General features: G+C 45.7%; 1 protein-coding gene across 2 annotated transcripts in view; it reads left to right on the top strand.

Moving 5' to 3' along the window:
- Positions 1 to 17667, top strand: part of LYRM4 (LYR motif containing 4) — a 211430-nt gene extending 193763 nt beyond the window's left edge. For both annotated transcript variants that reach the window (XM_069730710.1, XM_069730711.1), the window contains exon 4: positions 17278 to 17667. In XM_069730710.1, the coding sequence (XP_069586811.1) occupies positions 17278 to 17340 (63 nt within the window). In that variant the 3' untranslated portion in view covers positions 17341 to 17667. The remainder of the gene's footprint in view (positions 1 to 17277) is intronic.
- The last annotated feature ends 3183 nt before the right edge of the window (positions 17668 to 20850 follow it).

The following is a 20850-nucleotide window of genomic DNA, read 5'->3' on the forward strand; positions in this document are numbered from 1 at the left end:
ATTATTCTTTGGGCATATGCTCCTTTTTGGACTTTTTTTTTGTGCATTTATCTGCATATTGTGGGAATTGACACTTTTTATGATATGTACTATCCCTTTCCTCTTTTCTTTGAATTTCATTTGGGCCTTATTTACAGTGGGGAAAAAAGTATTTAGTCAGCCACCAATTGTGCAAGTTCTCCCACTTAAAAAGATGAGAGAGGCCTGTAATTGACATCATAGGAAGACCACAACTATGAGAGTCAAAATGAGAAAACAAATCCAGAAAATCAACTTGTCTGATATGGCAAGATTTATTTTGCAAATTATGGTGGAAAATAAGTATTTGGTCACCAAAAAACATGCAAGATTTCTGGCTCTCACAGACCTGTAACTTCTTTTAATTATGTATTTTTTTGTATTGATTTTATATTCTGTGTACGGGCACATTTTTTGATTTAGTACTACCCTCTACCACTCTTGTTTAATAAAGGTAATTTTATTCAAATATTTGTTTGTCCTGGTATTTCCTTTTAGACCATAAGTTCGGCGTTTTGTTCTTCGGTTTCTCCATGTTATAGAGGTTAGAGCAGGGGTATGGTACGCTGGAGGATGATACTACCTGTTAGAGGACGTTTTTCAAGCTGGATACAACAGAGTGTTGTGAGTCCTTGATGGGATAATATTGAATTGGGGCTTTGTGGGAACCCCTGGATCTCAGTGTACTGCTTTGGAGTGATTTCTGTGGAAAAGCTTTGGTTATCATTATACCCATAATGGTGGCTTTGGTTGACACAACTTTGAGGGGGACATAAGCAGGATGTTGCTCGTGACCCCCTCTCAGAGATGAATGTGGCTCGCGACCCTCTCTCAGTGCTGAATGTGGCTCTCAAGGTCAAAAAGGTTGGGGACCGCTGGGTTAGAGTCTGACTGATTAATTGAGTCTGTGGACAGGAGTCTTTTATAAAGTTGTCTATGTAAGACAGCTGTCTTTAATGCAGTTATCCAGTTGATTAGGAGCGTCTAACTGGTCTGTAGGAACCAGAACTCTTAATGGTTGGTAGGGGATCAAATACTTATTTCTCACTGCAAAATGCAAATAAATGTATATAATTTAGACAATGTGATTTTCTTGATTTTATTTTTGTTATTCTGTCTCTCAATGTTAAAATTAACCTACCCTTAATATTGTAGACTGTTCATGTCTTTGTCAGTGGGCAAACTTACAAAATCAGTAAGGGATCAAATACTTATTTCCTCATTGTACATACTGGATCCCGCTTTATATGATTGCATTCATGATTGCGGACGTATACATACTGGATCCCACTTTATATGATTGCGGACGTATACATACTGGATCCCACTTTATATGATTGCGGACTTATACATACTGGATCCCGCTTTATATGATTGCAGACCTATACATACTGGATCCCCCTTTATATGATTGCGGACTTATACATACTGGATCCCCCTTTATATGATTGCGGACTTATACATACTGGATCCCGCTTTATATGATTGCGGACTTATACATGTCTTTGTCAGTGGGCAAACTTACAAAATCAGTAAGGAATCAAATACTTATTTCCTCATTGTACATACTGGATCCCGCTTTATATGATTGCATTCATGATTGCGGACTTATACATACGGGATCCCACTTTATATGATTGCGGACGTATACATACGGGATCCCACTTTATATGATTGCGGACGTATACATACGGGATCCCACTTTATATGATTGCGGACGTATACATACGGGATCCCACTTTATATGATTGCGGACGTATACATACGGGATCCCACTTTATATGATTGCGGACGTATACATACTGGATCCCACTTTATATGATTGCGGACGTATACATACTGGATCCCACTTTATATGATTGCGGACGTATACATACTGGATCCCACTTTATATGATTGCGGACGTATACATACTGGATCCCCCTTTATATGATTGCGGACGTATACATACTGGATCCCCCTTTATATGATTGCGGACTTATACATACTGGATCCCGCTTTATATGATTGCAGACTTATACATACTGGATCCCCCTTTATATGATTGCGGACTTATACATACTGGATCCCCCTTTATATGATTGCGGACTTATACATACTGGATCCCGCTTTATATGATTGCGGACTTATACATACTGGATCCCACTTTATATCATTGCATTAATGATTGCGGACTTATACATATTGGATCCCACTTTATTTGCTGGCCTGCACTGCCCCCTATTGACTACAAACAATATTAACCCACATTGTCGCTAAGAAACTTTAATTTTATTTGTTGAGCATTTTCATAGCCTTCTGTGTGCATTTATCCTTCTGTTCAGTGCATTTTTATGCTATGTTCTAGCTGGTGATTTCTTCCTCCCATGATTTCCTGTTTTGAGCTTACTGTTTGTTTTTGTTGTAGTATAGGAAATATATATATTTTTTACAAATATACTTTGATTCAGCACTGTTGTTTTGCAGCGCTGGGGTCCTGGGTTTAATTCCCTCCAATACAACATCTGTAATGAGTTTGTATGATCCCCCTTGTTTGCTTGGATTTCTTCCAGGTAGAAAGCGGGATCCTTTTTTCTACATGAATTTCAATATGTCGCCATAAAAGTGTTTTTAAAGGGTCCTCTTCTGGAATCTTGCTCTCTTCTGGATCTTACAGTGCTACAAGTTTCCGCCAGATTCTCCGGTTTCCTCCCACACTCCAAAGACATACTGATAGGGACTGTAGATTGTGAGCCCCAATGATGGACAGTGATGTCTTCAAGGCACTATAGAATATGATGGCCAGGGCTGTATTTACCACTAGGCACTTGAGGGCACGTGCCTAGGGCGGCAGGATGCGGGGGGGGCGGCACTTGAACAAGGGTTTTGGGGGTTTTTTTGCTTTTTTTTTTTCAATATTCCGGGGCTTGCCCGCCCACCTCTGCCCTCCGCCCTCCTCCTCCCTGCTCCTAAGGCTCCACCCACCTACGTTTTCTGGCTGCAGCGGGTCTCGGATCCCACGCAGTCAAATGTACTGCACAGGGAGCCAGAAGCGGAAACACGTCATATCATAGGCCCCGCCCCCTCCTCGCTGAGGCGCCTAATTCAATTGCTGCCTGACAGTTCACCTCAGTGTCCTGGCTGCTGGGGATCACATCCTGGATCACGTCCCTCTGCTGTACCCCGGCCGGACTGCTGGTGCCTTGGCCGGTAATCGGAAAGGCTGAAGCCCTCTGCCCATCAGGACCTCTGCGAGCAGCTGGCGGTGGGGGGCGCTGGTGGTGGCGAGCACCATCCTGGGAGAAGAGCAGCTGAAACAGAGGGTGAAGCCTCAACCTGGATCCCGGACTGTACTGTGAAGTGCTGAAGGCCAGAACAGCCGTCAGCACAGCCTTGGCACCTGCATGCCAAGGAATCCAGGAATCCAGGCTGGGTGATCCTGCCCAACACGCTGCCAGCATTCTCTTTACCGGGACGTGGATAGTGTAAGTGCATGTCAGGGGCTCGGGGCTGCTCTGTGATGGGGGCAGTATAGCCGGGGAGCACTGATCAAAGGAGTCTATGTGTTGGAGAGAAAGGTAATGATGTGTGAAACGTTTTGGGGGAGGAATGGGGGCTGATACTGCTCTGTGCACCTCCAGGGGATGCCATGGTCCCAGCAATGCCTGCAAGTCCTGGCACCTTCATCATGTCACTGTGCTGTCAGCAGATGGTCTGCAGCCGCCTGTCATGTAAGGCTAGGTTCACATTGCGTTAGAGCAGTCCGTTTAGCACATAGTCCAAAACTAATGGGACATCGCTAGCGCGTGCCAAAAATGGCATGCTCTAGCGATGCACTAGAGATCTGTTAGCACATTGCAGTCAAGTCAACGGGTGCGCTAACGGATCCGTTGCATGGCATTAATTGCGACAATTTCACCATGTAATGGAGTCCGCTAGCGTTAACCCATTAACGCAATGTCAACCCAGCCTAAGGGTATGTGCACACGCTGTGGATTTTGCTGCGTTTCCGTAGCTGCGGATCCGCAGCAGTTTCCCATGCATTTACAGTACCATGTAAAGCAATGGGAAATGAAATCCGCAGTGCACATGCTGCGGAAAAAAACGTGCGTAAACGCAGCGGTTTATTTTCCGCAGCATGTCCATTTTTTCTGCGGATTCCGCTGCGGGTTTGCCCCTGCTCCAATAAAAATCTGCAGGTGAAAACCCGCAGAGGAAACCACAAAAGAAATCGCAGTAAATCCACAGTAAAAACCGCAGCGGTTTTTCACTGCGGATTTTGGAAATCCGCTGTGGAAAATTCCGCAATGGAATCTGCAGCGTGTGCACTTAGCCTAAGGGTCACTATGGGGGAAAATACTAGGTGGTCCCTAGAAGGTCATAGACAGGTCCAATATGAGCTCTGCTATCCATAATGACACTACCCTGGCATACGGTCTGCACCTACATGTGGGGTTGTCAGCATTTATGACTGATTGTTATTGTGTGACATTTCTGATATTTAGCAGCTTGTCCACTATTTTCTTTTAGGCAGCGCTGTACATAGTGATGACGAGATGTATGGAACTGTTAGTCTATGTTCACATGTTGCATTTTTTTTTAATGCAAATTTAAAGCTGCATTTAAGCTGCTTACAAAAAGCAGTTTTTGCTGTGTTTTGTTGTCTCTCGTGCATGTTGATAAAGTTTAGTGCCCTTCCACCTCCCCAAAAAAGTCTGATTTAACTCTAAGGTTTTTGCACCAAAAACTACTACTTGCGATTTCTGCTGCGTTTTTAAAAAGTGCAGCATGTCACTTTCAGCATTTTTTTTTTTTTAAACAAAGGCATAAAAACCTGAAAGTGACATGTTGCAGTTTCTAAAAACACAGTAGTTTTCCAAATCAGTCAGGGAAATGAAACCAAAGTGTGTGCATGAGATTTCTGAAATCTCATACACTTTCCTGATACTGTAAAACGCAGCTTACAACTTGCATAAAAAAGCAGCAAAAAACCCTGCAAAAATACAACACATCAACACAGCCTTATTAGTAATGTTTTAGGGTAAGTTCACACTGGGTGTTTTTGCTGTGTTTTTTTTTTTTGCTGCTTTTGTATGCTAATTTTCAGCTGCTTTTTGCAGTACCAGCAAAGCCTATGGTATTTCAGAAATCTCCTGCACACACATTGGTTTTTTGTGTGATCAGCATTTTGTGCTTTTTTGTGGCATGGAGCATGTCACTTTTTTCAGCGTTTTTCACCCATTGACTGAATGGATGGTAAAAAAAAAAACGCTGCAAATACGCAGGTTGACTTTTCTTGCAGCCTATTTGCTGCAGAAAAGTCAAGGACAGCAGAATGTGACCTCACACTCGGTTCTACTATCTCTAGATGGCAGGTTGCATGATGTGTCCATGCAGCCTGTCATCCAGCAGAGCGGGCCCGACATTGCAGTGTTTGACACGCTGTCATGTGCATGACAGCGCAGCAAACACCGCTTCTGATCGGCGGTGAAATCGTCCCCGCCGGTCAGAGAGCCACAGTGTCAGGAGCCAGCGGCACGACAGGGAGTCAGAGAAATATTTCAGTCCCTCCCCTTCTTATGAAAAAATGGACCCTCTATTAATATGTCTACTACAATGGTGAGACCAAACCATTTTTTATCTTGAGCACTGGTATGCACGAGCACTTTATACACGTGGTTTTCGTTGTGTCTTTTTTGTCCATGATTTTAGTGTTGTATTAAGTTATGTTTTAATAATAAGGGAGACTCTCCTAGCTATACTCAGTTATGCCATACCAATTCATCAGATTAAGATAGCTGCTGTAAAAATACAGCAGGTTTATGGGCTGTACGGTCTGGGTCCAGGTGCACGCGCAGTCCTCATATTGAAGCTGTCCCGTACTGGTCGTACACCTGATAAGCCCCCACAATGCACCGGACCGGAACTGATGTCCGGCTGCCCGTCATACATTATCAGGAGGAGGCGGGAATTTTAGCATAGGGGGCGAGAAAAGAAGGAATGATGACGCCCAGCGGGGCGTGATAAGAGCAGCGAGGGGGAGAGATTGGAGACCCGGAGACTACCCGTCCCATTCTACGCCGTAACCTGGATCCCTCATTATCATAGGAATATGGCAGTTAATAAATTGTTTTTCTAAAGCTTTATAGTGTAGTTTTAGGTCAGAGTGGGATGTTGGGGATGAGCTAGCAAGGTGCAGGGACAGGTAGTGATGGCTACTTGCAGACATGTGCGGCACTTGCAGTTTTGCACTTGTGGTGAGACAAAAACACTGCTATCCGGATCGTGGCAAGTGCTACACATGTCCGCAAGCCCCATATTGAACGAATGAGGCCGAACACAGTGTTGCCGTAAGTGATCCGTTACGTGGCAGATGCTGAAAAACTGCTGGATCTGCCGCAAATGGCAAAAATTGCTGATGTCAAAGAAGCCTAAAGGTACTGTCACATTTAGCGACGCTGCAGCGATATAGACAACGATGCCGATCGCTGCAGCGTCGCTGTTTAGGTCGTTGTGTGGTCGCTGGAGAGCTGTCACGCAGACAGCTCTCCAGCGACCAACGATGCCGAGGTCCCCGGGTAACCAGGGTAAACATCGGGTTACTAAGTGCAGGGCCGCGCTTAGTAACCCGATGTTTACCCTGGCTACCATTGTAAAAGTTAAAAAAAACAAACATTACATACTTACATTCCGGTGTCTGTCACGTCCCCCGGCGTCAGCTTCCCTGCACTGTGTCAGCACCGGCCGGCCGTAAAGCAGAGCACAGCGGTGACGTCACCGATCTGCTTTACGGCCGACCGGCGCTGACAGTCAGTGTGGGAAGCTGACGCCGGGGGACGTGACAGACACCGGAATGTGAGTATCTACTGTTTGTTTTTTTTTAACTTTTACAATGGTAACCAGGGTAAACATTGGGTTACTAAGCGCGGCCCTGCGCTTAGTAACCCGATGTTTACCCTGGTTACCAGTGAACACATCGCTGGATCGGCGTCACACATGCCGATCCAGCGATGACAGCAAGTGATCAGCGACCAAAAAAAAGGTCCTGATCATTCCCAGCGACCAACGATCTCCCAGCAGGGGCCTGATCGTTGGTCGCTGTCACGCATAACGATTTAGTTAATGATATCGTTGCTACGTCACAAAAAGCAACAATATCGTTAACGAAATCGTTGTGTGAAGGTACCTTAAGTCACTGTCGGCAGTATCTGCATTAGTCATACCAATGGGGGAGGCAGCACGAAAAGTGCCTAGGGCAGCATAAACTCTAAATACGGCCCTGATGATGGCGCTATATAAATTATGTCACATGCTAAGCACTAACTAGCTCCATTTTCTCCTGTCCCTCTTTGTTGTCACTGGCTGTAAGGGGCCATAACACAGCCTTGTACAAGAGCCTTTTGAGACTGTGACCGGATCTCTGAGATGTCGACTTTGTGTGCTCTGCATGTTTGGTTAGCTAGTAATGTGTTACACATTTTAGTTTAGTGCTAATACTGCACAATCAGTCACTGCCAGCCAGCGGTGTGGAGATCAATGCAAGCAGTGGTGAGGCCAACGATAAATATCTGTATGAGCTGGAACTGGCTTTATTTATAGAAGGAGTGTCATATACTAAGTGTTTCTGCCATATTGCGCACCCTGGAATACTATCTGTTAACGTCTTGCCTAATCATGCTTGATCATTTATGAGAAAATGGCAATAAAAGACGACAGGTATGTAAAATTACTGGAGTATGAGTAAATCTCCACAAACAGCCCAAATCTCTAAAAAAAAACATGAAAAATAAGTGTAGTTCCACACGGTACCCGTTGTACAATCGCACTATGTTCTTTTTGCAGTCATACTATGCAGCTGGTGGCCATCTTCTGGTATATCCTGGGGGCTTTGAAACCACAAAGAAGCTTATAATCAGGTTTCCTTTCTCCATTTTGGTCTCCTTCCCCAATGCATTATATCTGCCTGGTACTGAATTAGTATACTATCTTTTTCTCTGGAAATGAAGGAAACCGGGATTGAAGAGGGAATTTGTCACCTCATTTTTCTCATAAAAACTGCCGCCACTGCCATCAGGGGCTTATCTACAGCATTCTGTAATGCTGTAGATAAGCCCCGATGTAACCTGAAAGTTAAGAAAAACAAGTTAGATTATACTCACCCCAGGGCGGTCCAGTCCGATGGGCGTCGCGGGTCCGGGTCGGCGCCTTCCATCTTCATGCTATGACCTCCTCTTCCTTGCTTGTTTCGACTCCTGCACAGGCCTACTGATTTGCCCTTTTTAGGGCAGCGCAAATTATTGCTGTGCGCAGGTGCTGGGTCTCTCTGACCTTTCCCGGCGCCTGCTTACTGCAGTACTTTGCTCTGCCCTCAACAGGGCAGAGAATTACACCTGCGCAGGAGCCGCAACAGAAGCAAGGAAGACGACGTCTTCGCATGAAGATGGGAGGCCCCGGACCTGCGATGCCCATCGGACCGGACCACCCCTCGGTGAGTATAATGTAACTTGTTTTTCTTAACTTTCAGGTTACATCGGGGGCTTATCTACAGCATTACCGAATGCTGTAGATAAGCCCTCAATGGCAGTGGACACAGTTTATAGAGCCAAAATTAGGTGACAGATTCCCTTTAGTTTTATCTGTAATTGAACGAAGGTTATGTTCACATGTAAGTTTTTTGTTTGTGTTTTGGCCACTATGGCGTTGTACAGCTTTGAAAAGTTCCATTACACTTTTTTAGTGTACATAGCACAACACAGTGTTGCGGTATTACATGTGGTCTCTTCAGAAAATATCGTGTCCATGAACTGCTTATATGACAGCCCTGGACATATCTTTGTTTTCGTAGCCAACTTCTAAGGCCACGTTCACATGTTCAGTATTTGGTCAGTATTTTACCTCAGTATTGGTAAGCCAAAACCTGGAGTGGGTAATAAATGCAGAAGTGGTTACGTGTTTGAATTATACTTTTTCTCTGATTGTTCCTCTCATGGTTTTGGCTTCCATGGCCTAAGGTGTTAAGCACCAGTAATGATGCAATCTACAGACAATGTATAGACATTTGGTTTTGCACAATACATACTCTTTTCCCAAAGCTTGTATCAGATTAACAAACAAGGTATCCCTTCCCCCCCTTTCCATGGTCATAGCAGCAGCACCAACTTTACCCCTATAGTAATAGCAGCATGGTGTCTCCTGTGTTTCTCCCTTGTAGCTGAGGTAGCAGGGGTCCTGATTAGCCAGTACAGTAGTAGATGCTGTAGAATGAATACACACGCCCTCCCCATTGTTGTGGTTCTGTGCATGTCTATATTCCTGTCTTACGTGGCGCCCCCTGTTGGTTAGCAGCTGAATATAGCAGCTATCCATTTCTGAACTGACATCTACTCTTGGTGACCACGTCTGACAAGTCTTCATGTGTAGTTGACATTAGCATCATTTTTATTCGGTCGTCCATGACAGCACTACGGAGAGAGGGGATCCGCCCTTCAGGAACAGGAAACCTACAGATACATAAGGGCGGCACCTCTCCCCACGCATCAGTTGGTTTCCTGTTCCTGGAGGACAGGATTCCCTACAGATTGGTCTTCAGTCACCTATCAAGCACCCAGGCCGGCTGTCCGACCCAGGTAGCGAGGGGGTCTCATACCTCGGGCAGTGCGGGTCCCTGGAAGCGCCACGGTGGGCCCGGGTAGGGCTCCACGACAGTGAGCAGTGCAGTGGGGAGCAGCGTCCGGAGGAGGTCTGTCTCTGTGGCCAGCAAAGGTGAGTATGTCTCCCCCACCCCCCCGGTCCATTCGCTCTCCCGTGCCCCTGTCCTCCCTACCTCTGAGGCCTATCCATGCGGCGCGGGCTTCCCGGAGCGCCCCTCTGCACTCCTTTGGGATCGGGGCGGATCCGGGGGTCGGGCGCCGGCTTCCGCCGCGATCGCCGCTGTGCTGGGGCCATGTGCGGTGATGGTATGGCGGGGTGCGGCTGGGGGATCCGGCGACGCCGGCTTCCGGGTGCGTCCCTGAGCGCTCTAGCGTTACCGGAAGTGACGCGAGGGGGGGCGGAGCCGGGACCGGAAGTTAGACGCCGGCCGGCTTCAGCTGGGATACCGCAGTCCTGCATGCGGTGGGAGCGATGGGGAGGGAGCGTCCAGGGGCGGGTGGAGCAGGGTCCGGCACAGGGGGGGGATTGATTAAGCTGGCCATGCACACCTGCACATGTTCCGGATGGGGGAGGGCTATATATGGCCGATTAGACTGCTGCAGAGCTGCTAATGGCATCTGCAGCTATGGAGGTGCCAGAAGCTGCCGGTGACCTGCTGGAGCAAGAGGACAGATCCTCGGAGGCAAATACCCAGCAGAAGACCCGCGGGCACAGTGTTCAGGCCAGTCGCAGATCAAGACAGAAGGATCTGGACCGACCCCCCAGTAATCCGGTACCTACCGCTACTGCCTGGGTAAGAGATCTTCGTGAATGTACCCTGATGCAGTCTTTTCCTATGTTTATTTCCATAGGGGAAAAAAAGCGCTGGTAAATCAAAAAACAAGGAGTGCGCGCTATGCGCTTGCCCTTTGCCAGACGCCTACCCTAAAAGACTTTGTCAGTCGTGTGTGCGGCAGACGGTAGGAAATAGTTGAATGGGATACTATATAGCGGTAGCACCGGAGGAATTACATAACCTTTTTTTCCGCTCCCATAGGTGGCGGAGGAGTCTCCGGATTTCACATCAAATCTTAGGGAGATTATCAGAAAGGAGGTGAAGGATTCCCTGAAATCCCTATCCCGGGGGGAGCCTTCCAAAAGAAGAAGGGAGCCTAGCGCCTCAAATTCGGATTCGTCTGTTGGCCCAAGTAGGGAGAATGATTCAGACGCCTCTGTCTCCTCAGCGTCCTCTTCGGATGAAGAGTCTAACCGGTTCTGTTTCCCGTTGGACCAAATGGACAAACTGATTAAATCAGTTAGATCCACTATGGGGGTGGCGGATGAAAGACCAGAACTTTCAGCACATGACTTAATGTTTGGCGGCCTAGACCCTAAAAAACGTAGGTTTTTTCCGCTCAATGACAAGGTCCAAAACCTCATTAAAAAAGAATGGAAAAAGCCAGAGAAAAAAGGCTCTTTTCCACCGGCCTTTAAACGAAGATACCCCTTTGAGGACCCCATGGTGAACACATGGGATAAGGCACCAAAATTAGACGCGGCGGTGTCTAAGGCATCTAAGAAATCTTCTATCCCCTTTGACGACATGGCTTCCCTAAAGGATCCTCTAGATAAAAAGGCTGACTCGTTCCTTAAAGGGACATGGGAAATGTCGGCTGGTGCCTTGAGACCTGCGGTAGCTGCGACATGCGCAGCTAGATCGATGATGGTCTGGCTAGATCAGCTGGGGTCTAAATTGGAAGAAGGTGTTTCCAGAGATTCCATGTTGAAATTCCTGCCAACAATTCAAAATGCTGCTGCCTTTCTCGCAGATGCTTCTGCGGATTCCGCAAGAATGGCGGCTAGAGCGGCAGGACTATCGAACGCAGCGCGCAGAGCCCTATGGCTGAAATGTTGGCCGGGTGACCTTCAGTCCAGATCTCGTCTGTGCTCTATCCCATGCGAAGGGGAATACCTGTTTGGGCCAGTCCTAGATGAGCTACTAGAGAAAGCCGGAGATGAGAAGAAGAAGTTTCCTAATCTACCAACTACTTCTTACAGGCGCCCCTTCGCAGGGAAAAGATTCTTCCGGAGGAGACCGGCCAGAGATCAGAGCAGATGGGACGAGAAAAAGAAGAGAGGTACTGGGTTCATGTTTGGTGGAGGACGTCAGGAGCCACCCCGTGAAGTCAAAAAACCACCCCAATGACTAGTCGCCCCGGTGGGAGGTAGACTATCTGCCTTCTACCTGGCCTGGTCCAAGATCTCCAGTAGTGATTGGATTTTGGGGTTGATAGCTACGGGTCTGCGGCTAGAATTCTCCTCTATCCCTCAGAACTTCTTCAGAGTCACCCCTCTCAGATCCTCTCCAGCGGAACAGGCGGCCCTGGAAGCGGAAGTTCACGATCTGCTCGATAAAAATGTCCTATCTGAGGTTCCGGAAGGAGAACAGGGTAGTGGATTCTACTCTCCTCTATTCCTAATAAGTAAACCAGACGGCTCCTTCAGAACAATTATCAACCTTAGAGCGCTGAATAATTTTCTGACCGTTCAACCATTTAAAATGGAAACTATTAATACCGCAATAAAGTTGCTGTTTAAAAACTGCTTTATGGTAGTATTGGATTTGAAGGACGCCTATTACCATATCCCTATTTATGCAGGTCACCAACGATACCTGAGGGTGGCGGTACGATTGGATGGGGTAATAAGACACTTCCAGTATAGGGCCCTTCCCTTTGGGATTTCAGTCGCCCCTCGGGTATTTACCAAGGTAATGGCGGAAGTTATGGCACACCTACATGAGTATAACATTCTAATAATCCCCTACCTGGACGATCTCCTTATCGTAGGTAAAACGGCGGATCACTGTCTAGAACAGTTGCATAAAGTGATGTCGGCTCTAGAGCGTCTGGGGTGGATGCTAAACGTTAAAAAATCTCGGTTACAGCCCATGACGGTGCAGCGATTTTTAGGCCTGACCCTGGATTCCCAGGTTCAGGAATGCCGTTTGCCTCAAGAAAAAAATTAATCGCCTGCACCTTCAGGTGCTGAATGCCTCAAAAAACCCCACCATGTCCCTACGTAGAGCCATGTCTCTGTTAGTCTCTCTCGTCCTGTATTCCAGCGGTCCGATGGGCTCAGTATCATACGAGGATACTCCAGGGCGAGGTGCTGTTACATCAAAAAAGGTTGGGAGGAGGTCTGGACAGTCTGCTGACCCTATCCCAAGACGCTGTGGTATCCCTCGAGTGGTGGTTAGATCAAAAGAACCTGTCCACAGGGGTCCCCTGGGAGTATAATATAACTCATATTATCACCTCGGACGCTAGCCCTTCTGGGTGGGGGGCTCACATGGGAGATTCATTGGTCCAGGGGCTTTGGGATCATGATCAGATGGAGATGTCTTCCAATCTAAAGGAGTTAACGGTTGTGGAACAGGCGGTTAAAACACTCCTTGTCTATCTACAGGGCCACCACGTGCGGGTATTCTCGGACAATCGCCGTGGCATACATAAATCACCAAGGCGGGACTCGTTCCAGATCCCTGATGTGTGTAGCAGATCGTCTGTTTCATCTAGCAGAGCAACATCTTCTCTCGTTGACGGCTCTACACATAAAAGGGGCAGAAAACACTACAGCGGATTTCTTAAGTCGCAACACATTAAGGCAGGGAGAGTGGTCCCTGAACGGCACCATCTTCAACCTTATCGTGGAAAGGTGGGGACAACCAGAGGTAGACCTGTTTGCCACAAAAGGAAACAGGAAAGTGGCACAATTCTGCTCTCTGAACCCCAGAGAAAATCCCCTGGCAGTAGACGCCCTCCTCATAGACTGGAACTTCAGGCTAGCCTACGCCTTTCCTCCCCTGTCTCTACTTCCTCTGGTGGTGAGGAAAATCAGGAAGGACAAGGCCACAGTGATAGTAATTGCCCCCTTCTGGCCCAGAAGGACGTGGTTTCCATGCCTGAGGGCTATGTCGGTGTCCGACCCATGGGTCTTACCAGACATTCCGGATCTCCTATCCCAGGGCCCAGTCTACCATCCTCGAGCGGTTGGCCTTCATCTGACGGCGTGGATTTTGAGCGGGCGCTACTAAAAGATAGAGGGTTCTCGCTGGCCCTCATTAACACGCTGCTGAAAAGCAGGAAAATGATAACCACAAAAATCTATGTCAGAATCTGGAAGAGGTTTCTTCAGAACTCGGGGGCAACAGCTGGAAAGTCAATACCGATTGTCCAGATCTTGGAATTCTTACAAAGGGGGTTAGATATGGGGTTATCCCCAAATACTCTTAAAGTGCAGGTATCAGCCTTAGGGGCCCTCTTTGGCTGCAACATTGCTGAGAATCACTGGGTCAGCAGATTCATCAGGGCAACAAAACGGTCTAGGCCAATTGTGAAGAATAGAGTCATGCCTTGGGACCTGAACCTAGTCCTCTCAGCCTTGACAGAGGCCCCATTTGAGCCAATTACTTCAGCCTCTATTAAAAATCTATCCCTTAAAGTAGCCTTCCTGGTGGCCATAACATCGGCGCGTAGGATAGGCGACATCCAAGCATTATCCAGGGTTCCCCCTTACATGCAGCTTAGGGATGATAGTGATACTATCCCCTGATCCAGCATATCTCCCTAAGGTAGTGTCCAGTTTCCACAGAACACAGGAAATAGTCCTTACATCTTTCCTCCCCAATCCTACTAACGATAAGGAAAGGAAGTTACACACTTTAGATGTAAGAAGATGTATCCTGCAGTATCTAGCGGTAACTGATCCCTGGAAGTTAGATAATGCCTTATTCGTGTCCTATCAGGGTAGTAGGAAAGGGCATAGAGCATCGAAGTCTACTCTAGCTAGATGGATCAGGGAGGCTATCTCGCTGGCTTATATCTCAAAGGGCAAGCCGGCGCCTGAAGGTCTTAAAGCGCATTCCACTAGAGCTATGGCGGCTTCGTGGGCAGAAAGATTGGAGGTGTCGATCGACCAGATTTGTAAGGCTGCTACTTGGTCTTCTCCAAACACTTTCTATAGCCATTATAGATTGAACCTGGGTGCCTCCTCTGACCTCTCTTTTGGTGTAAGGGTGCTGCAAGCTGTAGTCCCTCCCTAGTTAGTTACTCCCTGTAATTCTCTCCGTAGTGCTGTCATGGACGACCGAATAAAGTCTTAGTTACTCACCGGTTAACGGTGTTTTTCGGAGTCCATGACAGCACCTGTACATACCCTCCCGTCTTCTTAAAGTTCTGGGTGTACACCTCTTCCTTTATATATAATTCACGGGTAGTGAATAGTTAATATTGTATTATTGTTTATTGTGTATGCTATTAACCTTGGTGGTCCTCTTGTGCTCTGTAAACCAACTGATGCGTGGGGAGAGGTGCCGCCCTTATGTATCTGTAGGTTTCCTGTTCCTGAAGGGCGGATCCCCTCTCTCCGTAGTGCTGTCATGGACTCCGAAAAACACCGTTAACCGGTGAGTAACTAAGACTATTTTTCTCGGGAAGTAGAGGATGGAGGGATGGCTGTTGGTTAAGAGGTTGGCACTGTGGGCAGCATAGCTCTTTGGTTAGTACTGTTGCTTTGCAACACTGAGATTCTAGGTTCAAATCCCACCAAAGAAGGACAACATCTGCAAGGAGTTTGTATGTTCTCTCCGTGTTTGCGTGGGTTTCCTCCCGCTTCTCCGGTTTGCACCCACACTCCAAAGACATACTGATAGGGAATCTAGATTGTGAGTCCGAATGGGGACAGTGATGATGATGTTGGTAAATCGCTGTGGAATTAATGGCGCTATATAAGTGAGTAAAATAAATAAGGAAGCTGTAAGCAGGTTCTGCTGCTTGTGCCCGGCTGTGTTATCATTGCTGGTCACCGTGGAAGTAAATGTATGATGCCGACTACAGTATCTTCCACCGGACGCTATCGGATGAGAGCAGAAGCTATATAACATGCAGTGGTAGAAGGATTGCAGAGCTGCTAATAAAGCTCGGACTTGCTAAATCCCATTTATGGTCATGTAAGGGGCCACTAACCCTGAAATGGAACGTTTGCTGTGTGATCCACAAAGCACTTTAGTTCATTGCTTCCGATATCGATTGTTCCAGAGCAAAGTTCTGATTCTTCCGTACAGCGAGTCATTGGAGAGGAGTCGTTCTGGACTCGCCGTACCTCTTTTGCATGCAGGGTATTGTGTATTTTCAGGGCCGTGTTTGTTTTTGGTAACTGAACTGTTATGAAAATGTTGAGACATTGACCTCTGGAACATGGCAGACGGCCAAGAGTGGCGCTCTCTGCTTCGTGTGTAAACTCACATGCAAGTGTATTTAGTCTGGGGAAAGAAAGTGAATTTAAAAACAAAAAAAACTCTGATCACATCCGTCTGTGCTGTAGTGAAGATCAGGTGGTGGTTGTGTAAGCTGCCGCAATAGTTCTTACATTGCCTGCTGTGAAATACTGTGTCCGTCCCTGTGCCTGGATCCATTCCTATTGAACACTGCACATGGGCACGGCATCATAGAGATTGTATCCCCTTATATAATTGAAGTATGGCCTAAACATGTGCAAGGAGCATGGTTTTCTGCCAGCCCGGAAAGCCAACAGCTAATAAACATTAATGACCTCATTACATTTGCAAATTTACTATCATTAAATTGGTAATATGGGTGATTTTTCTCAATTTACTCATGCTAAATGACAAAAAATAATGTACTGGCTAAACAGGTGCATGTCAGGAAACCAGGTCAATCAATAGCTCCTTCACAAAAAAGAAGAGCGACACCCCTCGGAGCGGACCGCCCTGCAGGTGAGTATAATCAAAGATATTTTTCTTCTCTTCCAGGTCACGTTGGGGGCTTATATATAGCATTATACAATGATGTACATAAGCCCTGGAAGGCCGTAACTCCTATCGGCCAAACCTGGTGACAGGTTCCCTGTAATTTATTAACCCACATTTAGAATATGTGGATTTGCCTTTCTACTGGCAGGTATGGATTGTTTTCCTGCTGCAAACACAGTATGACAAAGCTTTCATCTTTCAAGAAGTGAATTCTAGATGAAGGCTGTGCTGTCATTGGATGTGATAGGCAGTTTTTCTTTAAGACATTGATTAATCTCTGCTATTGTGTCTCATACTTTAACTGTCCTACAGAGAAAGCTTGGTCACTCTTCATTTCAGGATAAAGCATGGTCTCTAGTTGCGATGGACCAAGTAGAAAGAATACATTTGCACCTTCTTTTTTATTGATCCATATTAGGGCAAATAGAGGGGTCAGGACAGTGTACAGACATTGAGTGGCCTACAGACATTTTGTGCCAGTCCTATAATCATTTTTTATGAATCTGCCCTGAGAACAAGTTGGACTGACACAAAATGGCCTTGGGCCGCTCGCTGTTTTCTTTGTCCCTGTTCCTTTTTTGCACGTGGATATACAGTATAGCACTAAAAGATGCTGCTTCTTAAGACTGAGCTTCAGGGACTTTATTCTTTCCACTTGGATAACATATATGGATGACTGAGTACCACCAGTGTTTCAGGAGCCACAGTTACCGTTGTTTTATCTCTTTGATCCGAGAAGCACGTGTTGTTTGCCTTCTGTTTGGATTCTCTATTTTTGATGTATGAAGTGATAACATTGTTTCTCTTTTTGTTTGCAGGTTACAATTGGGCACTTGTACACCACTAACAAGTTGATCATCGAGTCTTCAGGGAACCAGTAATATTGCCTTCACCTTCAGGATGACTGACACATCGGTCCACTTCTATAAACTCTTGCGTTGCATTTCCGGATTGATACAAATTAATATTCTTCATCCATTCTTAACTCATCTAATAACTATACTGGTGTATATTTTTTTATTTATTAAAAGGTTCAAGGCTTCAGCAGTAATATAGAAAGGATATGTTAACTCTTTTTTTCCTTTAGGAGAATAAATCAGTCCTATCAGATGAAATCCATTTATTTAACTGTATGATTGAACAAATGACATATAACTCTCTATGATTGTCTCTTTCTAGAATGAAAATAAACTAACAATTGTCAAATATTTTGTTGCAGTCTTAGTTTGCTAATGCATTGTTATATCATATTGCATTAGGGCTATTTGCCAATTGGTGAATACAGTTGAAAAAGAAAAGGGTGCATCGAGTTCAAACTATAGCTTAACATGTTGGTCCACAGGAACACAAAAAGCTCACAAGACAGACACTAATTGCCCCATATTCCTTTCCGACTCCAAAATTATCCAATCAGGCTGGTTCCCTAGACCGGTGTCCCATTGAAGAAATCTAACTCTTGTAACACTTTATTTGATCATATTAAGACGTCCAGGCCACCCATTCCTTTAAAGGGTTACTCCCACCATGTTATTATTTTGTCACAAAGCATAGTAAATCTATTCTTCTTCTTCCTATTTTTCTTGTAGCCGTATGTCTCTTGTCTTCTCCATCTGCCTGTGTGGTCAACTTCACATAGCTGAATGGACGATCTTTTTCTCCAAAAAGTACATTTCTGTGTAGTACAGTGTTTCTCCTCAGCCCTGTAGGCCACTTTTTCTGTGTGCTCCTGACTAGCCGCATAGCATAGAGCTGTGCTTGAAGCTACCTGACACTGCCCTTGAGAAAGCAAAATTGCGAAACTCGTGTTGAGGCGGTTGTGGTAATGTGTATGGTCCACTGACTTCACCATGGGTAAACATTACATTGCAGTCATTTCTATATGGACTGACTTGATTGGCAGTTATTTATATTTTACATGTATCTTTGAATTTGATCATTATCTTTTGGTTTAACAATGCACAATATTTTTTACTGTCTGACTTCACTTAACACCTCCTTTTTTCTACACTTGATTTATTTTCTCTTTTTCAATCCTCTAACATGTATCAGTTATGATATGGTCCATGTTTTTTAACATTTTTTGTGCAATAAATTTGCATTTAGTTTTATATTTCCATGAGTTGTGTTATTTTGGATACTTTGTATTCTTATGTAGATTGTATAATATAGTAACCCACAAATTGATTATTAATGGTGAGACTAATATTGATATGTCTCTAGCCACTATAATTATGAATATATGGTTTTTGGATATTTGTATGACATGGATGTGTCAAACAGCACAGGCTTCCAGCAGAGCTCTGCTGTGCTTTGCTTGGCTCTGCCTCCACTACAGATATCTGACCAATTATCAGGCTTTTACGTGCACTGTAGAGCTGATCTTGGTTGCCTTTTCCTCTAGAATCGTGAGTACAGCAACATACCTCATGAAGCAGTCATCATCTGCCTCTAATAGCTGCACATAGAGCTGAGCTCCACCCGTGACTGGTAACCTGTTAACTGCCATTCTCAATCTCTTACAACAGCATTTACATTGTGCCGACGGGGGGGAACGTTATTCCATGCTCCCATTAACACCCCTGTGACTTATCTGTGCACTGAGGAGTTGCAGCTGGGGTTCTGCTGAAGACCCCCATGCCAGTAATGATGGCATGAATGCCAGCTTCAAACTGGATTTTATAGTAGAGTGTTATATACAGCTGTACTGTGGTATTGAGGCAGGGACGGACATACCTCCGCTACAGCCGTTGTAGCTGCATCGGGCATGGAGATGCAGGAGGCCCCTTGCAGGGCAGCTAATACTGAGGGCAATCTGGCCTGTTTCTCGAAGCCCAAAGCTCTGGGAAGCCAATGACCTGATTGCACTCATCAAACACAGTGGGCAGGGAGCGATCCCTGCAGCTCCACTGCCTACAGGAGAAAATGGCAGCGGAGCTGCAGGGAACTGCCCTCTGCTTCCTGTTCGGTGTGGCGCTTTCTGTCTGACACAAGCGCGTGCAGCAGAATGATGTCAGCAAGCAGCAACACGCGCCTGTGTCAGATAAAGTTGCCGGCGACAACAATGCTGAGGGAGAATGGACAGAGAGGTGAGTGGTGGTGTTTTTTTGTTTTTTTTAAACAATACACTGGGAAGAGGTCCAGGACAATCAGGGGTTGTGGGGGAGAGAGCTACAATAATGGAGGTGGGGGGAAGGCAATGATGGAGGTGCAGGAGAGGGCAATGATGGAGGTGGGGGAGAAGAGAACAATGATGTAGGTGATGAGAAGGCAATGATGGAGGTGGAGAGAGGGCAATGATGGAGCTGAGGGAAAAGGCAATGCTAGACACTTTATAATGAACTGAAAGGTGAGAGGAGGAGCTATTGGGGACTTGTAACAAATTGGGAGGTATCAGAGGATGTTCAGTACCTGATAGTGTCTTCTCCCACCCACAAATTCATTATGATGCTATCAATGACTTATATGGAGGGACATAGGGCAGGGACTAAGGCTATGTGCACATGTTCAGGATTTGCAGGAGAAAATTCTGCTGCAAATCCTAATGTGTTGGCAGGAAGAATGCTGCATAAAATTTATTTTTTGCCAAACTTTTGTTACGCATTTTCCCCATTAGTACGGGTGAAATAAGCTGCAAGAATTGACATTATGCAGATTTTAATCTGCTGAAAGTCTATAAGGAAAAAATAAGCAACCGTGAGCATGAGACTTTAGGGATCTCATTCCCTTTGTATGTACTGTAAAACCTTGTATATTTTTTGTGTACACATAGCCTTACAGTTAATTGGGGAGACTCACAGACTGAATAATTTATGCAGTTACGTCCATATATATTTGGAAAGAGACAACATTTTTCTAATTTTGGTTATAGACATTACCCCAGTGAATAAAAAAAAAATTCAGATGCAGTTGAAGTTCAGACTTTCAGCTTTCATTTGAGGGTATCCACATTAAAATTGGATGAAGGGTTTAGGAGTTTCAGCTCCTTAACATGTGCCACCCTGTTTTTAAAGGGACCAAAAGTAATTGGACAATTGACTCCAAGGCTATTTCTTGGACAGGTGTGGGCAATCCCTTCATTGTCATTCTCAAGCAGATAAAAGGCCTGGAGTTGATTTGGGGTGTGGTGCTTGCATTTGGAAGGTTTTGCTGTGACGTAAACATGCGGTCAAAGGAGCTCTCCATGCAGGTGAAGCAAGCCATCCTTAAGCTGTGAAAGCAGAATAAACCCATCCGAGAAATTGCTACAGTATTAGGAGTGGCAAAATCTACAGTTTGGTACATCCTGAGAAAGAAAGCACTGGTGAACTCATCAATGCAAGAAGACCTGGATGCCCACGGAAGACAACAGTGGTGGATGATCGCAGAATAATCTCCATGGTGAAGAGAAACCC

This window comes from Ranitomeya imitator, chromosome 6 (genome assembly GCF_032444005.1).
Source record: "Ranitomeya imitator isolate aRanImi1 chromosome 6, aRanImi1.pri, whole genome shotgun sequence".
Taxonomy (NCBI): Eukaryota; Metazoa; Chordata; class Amphibia; order Anura; family Dendrobatidae; genus Ranitomeya; species Ranitomeya imitator.